The sequence below is a fragment of the Vipera berus genome (genome assembly GCF_964194415.1).
Source record: "Vipera berus genome assembly, chromosome: Z".
Lineage (NCBI taxonomy): Eukaryota > Metazoa > Chordata > Lepidosauria > Squamata > Viperidae > Vipera > Vipera berus.
This window is the reverse complement of record NC_138205.1, coordinates 49,391,836-49,406,956: the sequence shown is the minus strand read 5'-3', so window position 1 is coordinate 49,406,956 and position 15,121 is coordinate 49,391,836. Positions and strand designations below refer to the sequence as shown.

The window sequence follows — 15,121 nt, the reverse complement described above, 5'->3', positions numbered from 1 at the left end:
CTCAGCAACTTTAAGGTGTGGGCATCAACTCCCAGAATTTCCCAGCTGCTGAGATTGAGAAACACTGGGTTTGTTGTTGTTGTTGTTGTTAGTTGCGAAGTCGTGTCCGAACCATAACCACCCCATGGACAACGTTCCTCCAGGCCTTCCTGTCCTCTACCATCTTCTGGAGTCCATTTAGGCTCACGCCTATTGCTTCAGCGACTCCATCCAGCCACCTCATTCTCTGTCGTCCCTTTCTTCTCTTGCCCTCAAACTTTCCCAGCATTAGGCTCTTCTCCAGTGAGTCCTTCCTTCTCATTAGGTGGCCAAAGTATTTGAGTTTTAGCTTCAGGATCTGACCTTCTAAAGAGCAGTCAGGGTTGATCTCCTCTAGGACTGACCGGTTGGATCGCCTCGCAGTCCAAGGGACTCGCAGAAGTCTTCTCCAGCACCATAGCTCAAAGGCCTCAGTTCTTTGGCTGATTCCTAAGATGTCGATGCTCAGTCTTGTCATCTCTTGTTTGACCATGTCCAGCTTTCATGGATCTTACATTCCAGATTCCTATGGAGAAAGAATCTTTACACCATCGGACTTTCGTTTCACCACCAGACACAGCCACAGCTGAGCGTCCTTTTGGCTTTGGCCCAGTTGCTTCATTCTTTCTGGCGCTCCTAGTACTAGCCCTCTGCTCTTCCCCAGTAGCATATTGGACGCCTTCCGACCTGAGGGACTCATCTTCCAGCATCATATCTTTTTTCCTTTTGGTACTGTCTATGGGGTTTTCATGGCAAAGATACTGGAGTGGGTTGCCATTTCCTTCTCCAGTGGATCACATTTTGTCAGAACTCTCTGCTATGACCTTTCCGTCTTGGGTGGCCCTGCACGGCATAGCTCATAGCTTCATTGAATTACACAAGCCCCTTTGTCACGACAAGGCAGTAATCCATGAAGGGGAACACTGGGCTAGGGGACATAACTATCCCGTAGTGAGCACATGGAGAACTTTGGCTGGGTGAGATCTGGAAGGGCCTTGGCAGACCTGGGTCTAATTCCAATTTATTCCTTTACTAATTTTTTCTTTAGTATTTACAGTTTTGATAATGAAAACATCAATTATGTAATTATAGCATTTTCACACTAGCATTGTTTGTATTCAATTATTTGAATAATTGCTTATTAGTTGCCTTTATTCTTTGAAAAACCTTTAATAGGCTGAACAGAGAATGTTTTTTATTTAGTTTGCAAATTTCATAGGCTATCTGAAAGGTGGGTTCTGATCTGCCAGTAGAGAACTCCTCTTATCTGCTGGGACCACTCCTCCCAAAATTCATAAATGACTATAGCCACCAATTTCAAAACTACTACCAATTATGCTATTTTTGTTAGCCAACTAAAGCTCCAACTGCCCAATCAAGATGAAGTATGGTGATTTAGGGAAGTATTTCTTCTTCACCTAGCAGTTGGTAAGAAAACAACTGTATTTTATTTTGCAATTGCAAATCATAAACATTTAATCACATGTACTGCCTCTCTAGGAAAAAGGTTGAATGAAGATCCTTCAAATAGAAAGCAACAGGTCTTATCTCGCTGCGATAAGGGTGGCAAAATCCAACTACTTTTCCACCCTCATCGCGTCCGCAGATAATCGCCCGGCTGCCTTGTTCAGGGTAACTCGCTCCCTATTAAACCAAGAGGTGAGGGAGGAACCCTTGCAGGGTCGAGCCGAGGAATTCGGTCAATATCTGCTGGATAAAATTGCTCGGATTCGAACTGGCCTGGACTCCAACTGGGCTGAGATGGAAGAACAAGACATGGACAGTCTTGTCGACGTCATCTGGGAGGAATTTGATCCTGTAACTCCTAAGGAAGTGGACAGGATTATGAGAAGGCTGAGCACCTCCACATGCTTACTGGACCCGTGCCCTTCCTGGCTGGCCTATGCAGCTCGAGAGGGGACACGAGGCTGGTTCCTAGCGGTCATCTCTGCTTCTCTGAGTGAGGGCCACTTCCCCACCGCCTTGAAGGAGGCGGTGGTGAGACCTCTCCTCAAGAAGCCCACCTTGGACCCATCCTCTTTGAATAACTTTCGTCCTGTCTCCAATCTTCGCTTCCTTGCGAAGGTTGTTGAGAGCGTGGTGGCGCACCAACTTCCTCAGATCCTGGATGAAGCGGTTTATCTAGACCCGTACCAATCGGGTTTCAGGCCGGGCTACAGCACGGAGACGGCATTGGTCGCTCTGATGAATGATCTCTGGAGAGCCCGGGACAGGGGCCATTCCTCTGTCCTAGTCTTATTAGACCTCTCGGCGGCTTTCGATACCATCGACCATGGTATCTTGCTGCGACGCCTCAGGGGACTGGGAGTGGGAGGCACGGTTCTGCGTTGGTTCTCCTCCTTTCTCTAGGGTAGCTCGCAGTCGGTGCTGACAGGGGGACAGAGGTCGACCCCGAGGCCTCTCGCTTGCGGAGTCCCTCAGGGGTCGGTCCTCTCGCCTCTCCTGTTCAACATCTACATGAAACCGCTGGGTGAGATCATTCGCAGCTTTGGAGTAGGGTACCATCAGTATGCTGATGACACCCAGCTTTTTATCTCAACTCCAAACAATATCAGTGATGCCCTCGACGTGATGTCCCGCTGCCTGAAAGCGGTCCGGGAATGGATGGGGAGGAACAGGCTTCAACTGAATCCGGACAAGACTGAATGGCTGTACGTACCGGCAAGCCAGGATATTCAGAACGTCCCATTGCTTAACATCGGGGACAAGTTACTACCCCCTGTTGATAGGGCCCGCAACCTGGGTGTCCTCCTAGACTCGCAGCTCTCCCTGGAAGATCACATAGGAGCTGTGACCAAGGGGGCCTTCTCCCGGGTTCGACTAGTTCGCCAACTACGGCCTTATCTGGACCTGGATTCCTTACGTACAGTCACCCATGCCCTTGTGACCTCTCGCCTAGACTACTGTAACGCTCTCTACATGGGGCTGCCCTTGAGATCCACTCGGAAGCTTCAACTGGTGCAAAGTGCAGCGGCACGGACACTCTTGGGAGCCTCCCGATACTCCCATATCACACCTCTCCTCCGTGCGCTGCACTGGCTTCCGGTTGCCTTCCGTGTGAAGTTCAAGGTGCTAACAATGACATACAAAGCCCTACATGGCATGGGTCCGGACTACCTACGGGAGCACCTTCTGCCAATGTCAGCACCCCACCGTCCTGTGCGCTCCCACAGAGAGGGCCTCCTCAGGGTGCCACCGCTCAAGGAATGTCGGCTGGTGGCCCCCAGGGGGAGGGCATTCTCAGTGGGTGCGCCAGCCCTCTGGAACAGCTTACCAACCGAAATCCGGATGGCCCCCGACCTCCGCACCTTCCGACGCGACGTAAAAACTTTCCTGTTCCAGCAGTCCGGCCTGGCATGATAGCTTTAATTGGGGTCACAGTTTTGTTTTTACTATTGTTTTTTATTGTTTTTTATTGTTCAATCTGTATACCTTCCTTCCTCTGTACACCGCCCCGAGTCCCTCGGGAGAAGGGCGGTTTATAAAAACAAATAAATAAATAAATAAATAAATAAACAAACATAAATTCTCACACTAATACAAATGCAAATACAGTTGCTCAGGGTTTCCATGGTGAAATCATGCTTTCACAAGAAATCAGTTTTTACTACAGGTAGTTTTTGACTTAATGAATTATAACAGAACCTGGAATTTCTGTCATCAGTCATGACCGTCATAAGTCAAGGCATCCAACTTGACCAGCTCAATTTTATATCCTTTTTTGTGATCAATGTAAAAAAATTTATTTTTTTATTTGTTTTTATTTTAATCCCATTTATATCCCGCCCTTCTCCGAAGACTCAGGGTGGCTTACAATCTAAGCACAAATCAAATGTGCTTAGCAATAGCCTTCATTCTATGTATATGCCTGCTTATTAGGGCTTTCGCCCCCCCCAAGCAGCATTGCAAAATGAATATGGTGGTCATAAAGCAAGTCCATCCATTCCTATGATAATTTTTTGCAGTCCAAAAAAGCCACAGTAGAAGCCAGCAAAATCATTGTAAATAGCTGTCACATGACTGCAGAACACTGCAACCACAACCAGTGATGCTGGTGGTGGCTGCTGCCAGGCAGTGGAGGTTGCATGGGTGGTCCGCGAAGCATGAGCGTGATGGGGTCAGAAATACCTGCCACTGGGTGGACTTGGATATGTGAAGCATGAACTTGGTGAGACTGGGGCTGGTTGCTACTAGGAAGGCGAGAGCGCAAGTGAAGTACTGGAGCAAATTGTGACTTTCCCTGCCAGCTTCCCCAATGACTTGCTTGTGGGAAGCCAATCAAAAAAGTCACAAAAGGTCATGTGATCCTGGGAGATTGCTACCTTCATAAATGTGAGCCAGGGATTATGTGATCACAGGGATGCTGTAGTGGCTGGAACTTCAAGGACCATTTATAAATCTTCTTATTTATTTATTTAGCGTATGGCTGGTCACACACAGAACCAAAAGCACTTCATATCTACAAGTTAGAACAGTCAAAACAACTCTTTTTTTAAAAAAAGAAGCAATTATAAAACCTAAGAGGAAAACAGAAATAACATTTCAGAGTTTAATGTCGAGTTTGGAGATCCAGTCAGTAGCTGCCGTTGTTACACAGAGGAAGTCCTTAAAATCTCCTGGGTATCTTCTATTAGTGCATTCCCTCACTATATGTTGGATAGTCTGTCAGGGAGCCCCGCAATCACATTGTGCTGAAGGTGTCTTTCCCCATTTATACAGAGAATCGGCACACACCCCATGAGTCGTTCTAATTCTATTGTATGTCACCCATATGTGTCGGGGTAGATTAAATCCTGGAGGTATACTATTAGGATTAATATGCTCAGAACTATCTTGGGAGGTATAGCTACTCCATGCTTCCATCCACTTTTGTATAGTGCTCTGATGTTCGGCCAGCAGCTTAAGTGCTGTGAGGAGTGGTGGATTTCTTGACTTTAATTGACATCTTAAGAGATCAGAGGTATAGGCATGAATGGGTAGAGAGGAGTTTAGCAGGATCTTACTATACTCCCGAATGAGAGCTTCTTGTCGTCGTAAGTGCGGGGGAACTATGTGGCTAAGAACTGGTAGCCAGTGAATAGGTGTAGATTTTATGCACCCAGTAATTAATCTCATCGTATGGTTGAGTTGAACCTCAACAAGTCTTGTATGTGAGCTGTTTATCCATACAGGTGCGCAGTATTCCGCTACAGAGTAGCAAAGCCCAGGGCCTGCGCATTGAAGAGTTGGAGCTGAAGCTCCCCAAGTTGTTCCACATAGTTTTTGCAGAATGTTGTTTCTGCTGTTAACCTTGGCAGCCATATTCTGAATATGTTTTTTAAGACAGGGTCCTGTCTAAGGTGACCCCCAGATATTTTGGAGTTGCCTCATATGGGAGCAATTTGTTATTTAGGTATACATTGAGTTCTCTTTTTGCCAGTTTATTATTAAGGTGGAAACATGATGTGACTGTCTTACTTACGCTTGGGATTAACCTCCATTGGTGGAAGTATGTGCTCAGAGTTGTAAGGCTGGCTGTAAGTACACCTTCTGTAACTTTGATGTCCTTGTGGCTATATGCTAATGCCAAGTCATCAGTGTAAGAGAACTTTGTTGATAGCGTGGGTGGTATATCGGAAATATATAAGTTGAATAAGGATGGGGCCAATACAGAGCCCTGAGGGAGTCCATTATTCAGATGTCTTTGCTTACTAATTTTATCGCCCATGACTTGAAAGGTCCTTGCTGAGAGCATGTTATTTATTAAGCGGCCCATGGTCCTACAAGGGACAGTGTGGAGGAATTTGCTTAATAGACCATCCCTCCACACTGTATTGTATAAATCTTCTTTTTCAGTGCTGTCAGAATTTTGAATGGTCGCTGAACAAATGTTTTAAGCAAAGACTACTTATATTGGCAAAAGGTCTTATAAAATATATTTCATCCTTCTCAGTATAGATTTATTTAAAACATAGGACTCAGATAATTTTTATTTATTAGCTGATATTTTGGATATAGTTTGAAATAGAATTAACTGAATGACAATGGCAACTTCTTATAAAAAAACTTATATAAAATGTTTTATAGATGGCATTTACCATCTACTAGATTAGCAAAAATGTTTAAAAATATGTCTAGTAAATGTTGGAAATGTAACCAAAAATCCGGCACATATTACCATTTGTGGTGGACCTGTGTTAAAGCAAAAAAACTTTGGACAAAAATACAAACTTGGTTAGAAAAGATGTTAGAAAAATATGTAGATTTTAAACCTGAACTTTTCTTATTAGGTATAATACCAGAAAAATTGGATAAGCAAAGTGTATATTTAACATTGTATGTACTAACAGCAGCAAGGATTGTATTTGCTCGGTACAGGAAGAATCAAGAAACATCACTAGACGAAGAGATATTGGACTGTGCTGAAATGGACAGACTTACATTGAAGATCAAAGAGAAAGAAGATACAGAGTATTTTCAAACATGAAATGTATCTTATCAATGGTAGGAAAAAAGGGGTAGAGGCTAAGAATGTAACTTGTATTATTAAGCAGATTAACTAACCCAGACAACACTAAACACTAATCAAATGTTATAATAGAAAATTAATTAAAAAGTTTGAAAAAACAAATAGAATTAACTCTGCTTTGTTAACTTTACTTGCTGAAAAACTTTTGATATGAGCCAAATTAATTTCTTAAGCAGTGATGAGTAGATATGGATTCCTATTTTATTAAATGGGTGGAAATGTTTCACCAACAATCCTGTGTGAAAATTCTAACAAACAATTGATTTCAGAAACATTGCAGTGTGCAGGAGATTGGACTTGATAGCCTCTTAGATCCTTCTGTCCTATCTCAGGTCACACACAGATTTCAAGCTTTGCTGGGAAGTTTATGAAACAAATAAATGGCAAATAAATGTACACACAGTAGAAAAAAACAAGTCATTAAAGTACAGCCAGCTTGCCTTAAGAAAGTTCCACATCCAAATAGCAGGGTAGTAAGTGGTCAAGTGACAACCAAGGATCCTAATTTTATAAAAGGGCCATTAGCCAGTCCAGGTGCAGAACCAGGCTACAAATTACAACCATATATTGTAAATGAATCAGCATTCCACACAAACCAACTAAAGCCCCCCCGCCCTCCAAAATATCCCGAGTAAATCAAAATTCTGTCTCTCTGCATTACCAGAGGGATAAAATCAAGATCACATGAAGTGTTAATACCATTTTATAATGCCGTGGTAGGACCACACTTGGAATACTTGGTCACCAGAATATAAAAAGATATCAGACTCTGAAAAGAGTGCAGAGAAGAGCCACAAAGATGATTGGGGGCATGGAAGCTAAAACATATGAAGAATGGTTGCAGGAATTGGGTATGGCTAGTCAAGCGAAAATGACTAGCGGTGACATGATAAGCAGTGTTCCAATATTTGAGGGGCTGTCACAAAGAAAAGGGAGTCAACCTATTTTCAGTTGCATTGTTTATTTGTAAGGAACTATTACTGTTCTTTTATTAATCTCACCTGAGACTGTAATAAGCATTAAAAGCTGTTTATTAAAATCCAGCTAATGCTTTAAAAATCTGTATAATACTACTGTGATATGTTCAAACTAAAAAAAATGAATTTGAGGAAATCATAGGTAAATCGTACATATTTTATTTTAGTTTGACAATATACTAGATTCTCTTTATTGTGTCAGAGATGTTTTGACCTGACATACATTGATATGGCAAAAAGGGTTAAAAAAAATATTTCTGAACATAAGCGCACAAAAAATAGAATATATACAGGAAAAACGTCTGTAGGAAGATTTATATTATAAAGGCATGACAGAATTGCCTATGGCAAGATGAATCCAGCTATGCAACTGCTTTCCTTTTAGCTACGAAGTGTAGCTAATCTTGACTGCATGGCTTCAATATCTTCCTCTTCATCATCTACAACAGCTGCTGTAGCCCCTTCAGGCTCCTGCTCTGGAAGAGCATCTGTAACCTTACTAGGTGCTTTGCCCAAGGCTCCTGCAGAAATAAACCAAAGCAAGCAGCTAAGCAACAAAAAGAAACACTGAGATATAGAAAGGATCATCTTAAAACCAGTTTGATCTAACAGTTAAGGCAGACATGTCAAACACAAGGCCCGGGGGCCGGATCCGGCCTGTGAAGTGGTTTCATGTGGCCTGCGAAGCCATCCTGGAAACAGTGAGGGAACGGCCCCCACTGCCTTGGCCCTGGCCCAGAGACCCTCCTTCTGCCAGAGACCCTCAGATCTGTCCCACTCCTGCCCAGGTCCCCATAGGCACCCTTGATGCGAACGATGTAGAGCTGGCCACGCCCACCCAGTAGGCCATACACACTCTAGCCACGCCCACCCAGTAGGCCACGCCCACCCTGGCCATACCCACCCGGCCCCCTGAGGGCAACCGCAATGCTGATGTGGCCCTCAATGAAATTGAGTTTGACACCCCTGAGTTAAGGCATGTAGCTAGAAATCAGGAAACAGTGACTTCTAGTCCTGCCTTAGACACAGAAAACTGACTGAATGTGTTTGGTCCAAGTCACTCACTTACAGTCCAACCCATCTCACAGGGTTGTTGTGAGGAAAAGAGAAACGAGTATGTTCACTACCTTGATTTATTTATAAAAAAAATAAGGGTGTTTTAAAAATCCCTTCCTGTATAAGTGCTTGTTTAAAATATTGTTCAGAGAGTAAAATCAGCCTCATCCTGTTAATGGACCAGTTTCAATGCAAGTATTGCTCCCCCTACAGAAGATACATTTGGGCGCTACTAGCAACCCAAAGAAAGTGGGGGCCTTAAATGTCCAGGCAAAACAATCTAAGGAACTTTAGATAATAGCTAAAATTATGCATGAAAGGCTTGTATAAATCTGACTAAAAGTAACAAAAAATTTATAACCAACAGTTAGAACTACCTGTTTTATTGAAAGCTGTCATTCCCCCTCCCCCTATTAACAAAATTTGTTCTGAGTACAACTCAGTTCATCAGTTTTAATCTTTAGAACTATAGCCTGCCATCAACAACTCTTTCTGCTTGATATAGCTTTGGGAGTTGAAAATAGATTTCAAATTAATTAATTCATTATATGCGGAGAGGATTCATTGGAAGAATCTTGCTGCCCAATGCACTCAAGGAAAGGAACCAATGATGATAATGAATTCATTCTAAAAACACTGCCTATCGCTCTGCAAAATTAAAATTTAAAGATATCTAGGGATGAGTCCAACTGTCCAAATAACTAAATGGTATAAAGATGGCATGAGCATTTGAGCAAAGAAGCTTGGAAAAATTTAGTAGAAAAAACATGGTCACTGGTTCCCTAAAGAGGCCCCTTATATCCCAACGAACTGGCAAGGACGTATTATGTGAGAACCAAATATTAAGAGAAAGAATATTAGGAAGGCAGAAAAGAACATCTGAAAACCAGAATAAATAGGGTGAAGTGTAGAGACATTGATGCTTTCTGAGCTTGGTTGTTTTCTTGCCTGATTGTTGTTCTGACAGTAGATTACAATCACCCTGATAAGTAGGTATTAACATCAGGATTAATAATAGACTAGCAGTCAAACAGTAAACAATAGCCTAATCAAGGAACTACCAAGAAGAAAAAAGGACACCCACCAACACAAACAAAACAAGCCATCTCCTATAAACAGAGAGCAAACCCCATTCCTTTCTAGCACTGAAGTTGTTACGTTGTTGAGTAATGAAACATCTATAAGAAAACAACCAAACAGAAAGCAACAAGAACTCCACAACCAGGACAGAGCTAGACCATGACTGGAACCAATTAGGAAACAAAGAATTTCTACAAGGAGAATGCTTCATTGCCAAGAAAAATCTAGAAAAATAATATAAAAATATTTAGCAACATTAAAAGCATATATTCATGCCGCTCAGACTATAAAGATGAAATAAAAATTATTTTCTATGCATTTTACTTATATAGGAGATTATAGGTAGCTTTTATGATTTTTATGTTGTAAAATACTCCTCATAACACATAGTTTAAAAAAGCCTCTAGATTACTGTTTCTCAACCTGGGCTACCTTAAGATATGCAAACTCCAGTTCCCAAAATTTTCCAGCCAACACAGGAGTTAAAGTCCTTTAAAGAGGACTTGAGAAACACAAGAGAAAGTATGATTCTTATTGAAATGACTCAATTAATTTAAGCAGCTGTTTTGGCCTACTTTTATTTGTTATAAGGCTTTAATAAAAATGTCTTGTTTGGAATATATTTTCCTACTCCTTATTTTTTTAGTACTGAATATACTAAAAAGGTAAAGGTTCCCCCGCACATGTGTGCTAGTCGTTTCCGACTCTAGGGGCCGGTGCTCATCTCCGTTTCAAAGCCGAAGAGCCAACGCTTGTCCGAGGACGTCTCCGTGGTCATGTGGCCGGCATGACTAAACACCAAAGGCGCACGGAGCGCTGTTACCTTCCCACCGTAGTGGTCCCTATTTTTCTAGTTGCATTTTTACGTGCTTTCGAACTGCTAGGTTGGCAGAAGCTGGGACGAGTAACAGGCGCTCACTCTGCTACGCGGCACTCGGGATTCGACCCGCCAAACTGCCGACCTTCTGATCGACAAGCTCAGCGTCCTAACCCACTGAGCCACCGCGTCCCTTCACTGAATATACTACAGCGTCAATAAAAGGTGTGAAATTTCTGTAGGGAATAAATTCATATTAGAACATATTATGTCAAAATGAAGTTGAAATTGTATATGTATTAAAGGAATGCAGTCTACTTCTAATTTTAAAAGGCTGAAATCTCAATGTTACGATATTCTGACAATCTTACCACCTGAGTTAGAGAAAACAGCATGATAATTGATAACTGGAGCAGTGAATAATAATGCTTAACCTCTTCCCTCACAAAACAGTTTCTTGCATCCATACTGTACAATTACCATGTGTGTAAGAAATAATATAATAAACATAATAAATTATGAACGACTGCAGAGGAACTGCCCTATTTCCTCCCCCACCGCTGGGTCTACACAGACACTGGCCTTGTGCATACTCACTCACCTTGCAAAGATCTAGTGAGCCTTCGATTTCTTGGCCTGCTTCGGTGCTTCAGGCCTTCAGTGCGTTCACAGAGAATAGAAGCCTAAAGTACCTCAAGATCATGCAAGATCAGTAGTGCGACATCTCGTGCTACCGATCTCACATGATCTCAAGGTATTTTAGGCCTCTGTTCTGTACAAAAGAAGGCCTGGATGAGAGTTGCAGCAAAAGGGAAGGCCTGAAGCACTGAAGCTCAGATCCATCTTTGCAAAAAGCCTTTGCTACCAAGAATGGAAGCCGGGAGGGCTGCATGCGTGCCTCCAGGCCTCTGTTTATAGCGGCAAAGGCCTTTCCTCAAACCCTTTGCCACCGTAAATGAAGGCCCAGAGGAACATGCGAGCCCCTCCTGGCCTCCATTCTTGATAGCAAAAGCTTTTTGCAAACTCAACTGAAGCCTATAGGGAAGCAATCTCCAGTCCCTGCAGGCCTTGGCAAGCCTTTGCTCAAGGGGAAACTGTGGCAGAGAGGCTGGAATGGAGTCAGCTCCCCTGATCATTGAGATCTACATAAGTGACCTGGTCAGGCAGGATGGGGGGAGGGGGAAACATGAAATATCTAAGTGGGTCGGGGGAGGCCTTGGGGGTCAGAAGCCCTAGCCCCCCCCAGGTCTTCCCCACCCTAGATACCTCATGCACTTAATGACCTGCACATTCGATTAGCGAATGCATGGGCAAAAGCAGGGAGTGATCACGTTCAAGTAACATGATTCACTCCTACAAATCCTCGGGTTATGAATGTAATTGGCAGGCTCCATTACATTCATAACTCGAGGATTACCTGTAAAGCTATGTGGACATTTATGCCCCCACTCACCAGCAGTAATTTCAAACAAAATTTTGTCAATCTCTATCTCTGCTTCCTCTTCCATTTCTTCTTGATCTTCCATACTTTCAAAAGTGTCCTCTAGCATGTCTTCTATGATACCTGCCTAAAGGATGTGCAGAAATTAGATCATAATATTATTTATATGTACACGATAGTAAGAAACCAATCCTCCCAATCACACCTTTAAAAGATCTAACTATACCAAACTAACTTCACCAATTCAATGGACTGGAATGTATGGCAAGCATTTGCTCTGAGCTGATTTTAAATCTACAAAGGAAAAGGGCAGGTGAGAATATGAAATCAGGAGACACAAATAGAGAGTCCATATTTGAAGTCTAGCCGCATCTCTTATATAGTTTGTTACATGTTAAATGTGTAAATGATACACCCACTATACTTTAATAAACTTTTAATCTCACCTTCATCATTTCTTTGGATAGCTCTCTCATTGTAGCCTGAATTTCAGGGATTTTTACTAGATTTTGCATAGCTTTCATGACTTCTGTGCTCTTTTGCAGGGAACCAGCTACTTTCAGGATAGCTGCCAAGAAAACGCATGGAAGGTTTTAAATCAAGCTGAGATCACTGGAAGAGCATCTTTGGCCTCAAGATTGTCATGGCCACCCAGTTAAAGCTTCCTATTTAATTCAGAGGGGAAAGAAGATAGTCAAGGTTACAAAATACTAGTATTTTTCTCATAGCTTACCTTTATAAAAACCCATAAGAATGAATATGAACATCATGTGTCTTAAAATTCCAGCCTTTTTCCAATTGTTCTATTATACTTTAAAGTTGTACAATCAAGGTAAAATAATATTCCATTAAGACAGTAATGTAAACAACTATAACAACAGTAAAGTGCTAAATTTAGTTTATTTTGCCCTTTCAGTAACATTCAATGTTTTTCAGAACTAAAACAGTTAACTATCAATAAATGAGCAATGTTAAGTTTAATGTATCAGTAGATGGATTTTTAAGCAAGAAGAATTTGTAATTTCCAAAAATACTACATGCTATTTTGCAACCTAGAATCTTTTTTGACAGAAAATAGTACAGCGAGGAGAAAAAAAAAGATCTGCTGATTTTGTATGTTTGCCCACTGACAGAGAAATGATCAGTCTATAATTGTAATGGTAGGTTTATTTTAACAGTGAGAGGCAGAACAACAACAACAAAAAATCCAGAAAAACGCATTTCAAAAGAATTATAAATTGCTTTGCATTTTAATGAGTGAAATAAGTACTTGACCCCTTTGCAAAACATGACTTAGTACTTGGTGGCAAAACCCTTGTTGGCAATCACAGAGGTCAGACGTTTCTTGTAGTTGGCCACCAAGTTTGCACACATCTCGGGAGGGATTTTGTCCCACTCCTCTTTGCAGATCCTCTCCAAGTCAAGGTTTTGAGGCTGACATTTGGCAGCTCAAATCATCAGCTCCCTCCACAGATTTTCTATGGGATTAACATATGGAAACTGGCTAGGCTACTCCAGGACCTTAATGTGCTTCTTCTTGAGCCACTCCTTTGTTGCCTTGGCTGTGTGTTTTGGGTCACTGTTATACTGGAATACCCATTCACGATCCATTTTCAATGCCCTGGCTGAGGGAAGGAGATTCTCACCCAAGATTTGATGGTACATGGCCCCGTCCATCATCCCTTTGATGCAGTGAAGTTGTCCTGTCTCCTTAGCAGAAAAACACCACCAAAGCATAATGTTTCCACCTCCATGTTTGATGGTGGGGATGGTGTTTTGGGGTCACAGGCAGCATTCCTCCTCCTCCAAACATGGCAAGTTGAGTAGATGCCAAAGAACTCAATTTTGGTCTCATCTGACCATAACACTTTCATCCAGTTCTCCTCTGAATCATTCAGATATGCATTGGCAAACTTCAGACAGGCCTCTACATGTGTTTTCTTGAGCAGGGGGACCTTGCGGGTGCTGCCGGATTTCAGTCCTTCATGGTGTAGTGTGTTACCAATTGTTTTCTTGGTGACGATGGTCCCAGCTGTCTTGAGATCATTGACAAGATCCTCCCTTGTATTTCTGGGCTGATTCCTCACTGTTCTCATGATCACTGAAACTCCATGAGGCGAGATCTTGCATGGAGCCCCAGACTGAGGGAGACTGTTACTTTGTGCTTCTTCCATTTACAAATAATCGCACCAGCTGTTGCCACCTTCTCACCAAGCTGCTTGGCAATAGTTTTGTAGCCCATTCCAGCATTCTGTAGGTTTATAATCTTGTCCTTGTCATCCTTGGACAGCTGTTTGGTCTTGGCCATAGTGGAGAGTTTGGAATCTGATTGATTGCTTCTATGGACAGGTGTCTTTTATACAGGTAACAAGCTGAGATTAGGAGCACTCCCTGTATAAAAGAACCTGGGAGCCAGAAATCTTGCTGATTGATAGGGGATAAAATACTTATTTCACTCATTAAAATGCAAACCAATTTATAACTTGTTTGAAATGCATTTTTCTTGATTTTTTGTTGTTATTATGTTTCTCACTGCTAAAATAAACCTACGATTAAAATTATATCTGATCATTTTTTTGTCAGCGGGCATACAAAATCAGCAGGGGATCAAATAATATTTTCCTCACTGTACATTACAGACCCAAATGGATCTATTTTTTGACACCAACTTGCCTGAGGATGTTAATTGAGCTGCTTCTGAATCTTCTTTTTCCACATGTGGAGTATATTCAAGTCTTTGATACACATTTCAACTAAGCACATAGCAAGACAGCAAGAATACAGGTGGAAGAAAATAATGGGTCCTCGGTGTTCTCTGAGCTTGGTTGTTTTATGCAGATGTTTCATTAACAAAATAGCTAAGAACAAACCCCACTCCTTGCTAGCACTGATGATGTTACCTAGTTTGAGTAATTAAATGGCTGTCTAAAAACAAGCTCAGAAAGCACCACGGACTCATTTCAACAGCTACAAATATTCTCTTTTATTAGAGGCAAATCATCTCAAATCTAATCAAATACCAGAACAAGTTCATTATGGAGCCTAATTTATGGTAGCAATGGAGATAAGAAAATCTTTTCTTTTTTCTTTACCACCAGATTCTCACAGTGTCACTCAAAGAAGTGATTTGGAGTCTTTTAGAGTGTGGCCAAACTAGAAATGTACCAAACCCTTGATATGACCAAATGACTAAATTCATCGTT

The 15,121-nt window shown here is 41.9% G+C and overlaps 1 protein-coding gene across 2 annotated transcripts in view; it reads right to left on the bottom strand.

The window, feature by feature from the left end:
• Positions 1-7,660: 7,660 nt before the first annotated feature.
• LOC308678389 (charged multivesicular body protein 3) overlaps positions 7,661-15,121 on the bottom strand; it is a 45,089-nt gene continuing 37,628 nt past the window's right edge. For both annotated transcript variants that reach the window (XM_081345545.1, XM_081345544.1), the window contains 3 exons: positions 12,365-12,486; positions 11,931-12,045; positions 7,661-8,045 (listed from right to left, as the gene is read on the bottom strand). In XM_081345545.1, coding sequence (XP_081201671.1) covers positions 7,906-8,045; positions 11,931-12,045; positions 12,365-12,486 — 377 coding nt within the window. In that variant the 3' untranslated portion in view covers positions 7,661-7,905. The remainder of the gene's footprint in view (positions 8,046-11,930; positions 12,046-12,364; positions 12,487-15,121) is intronic.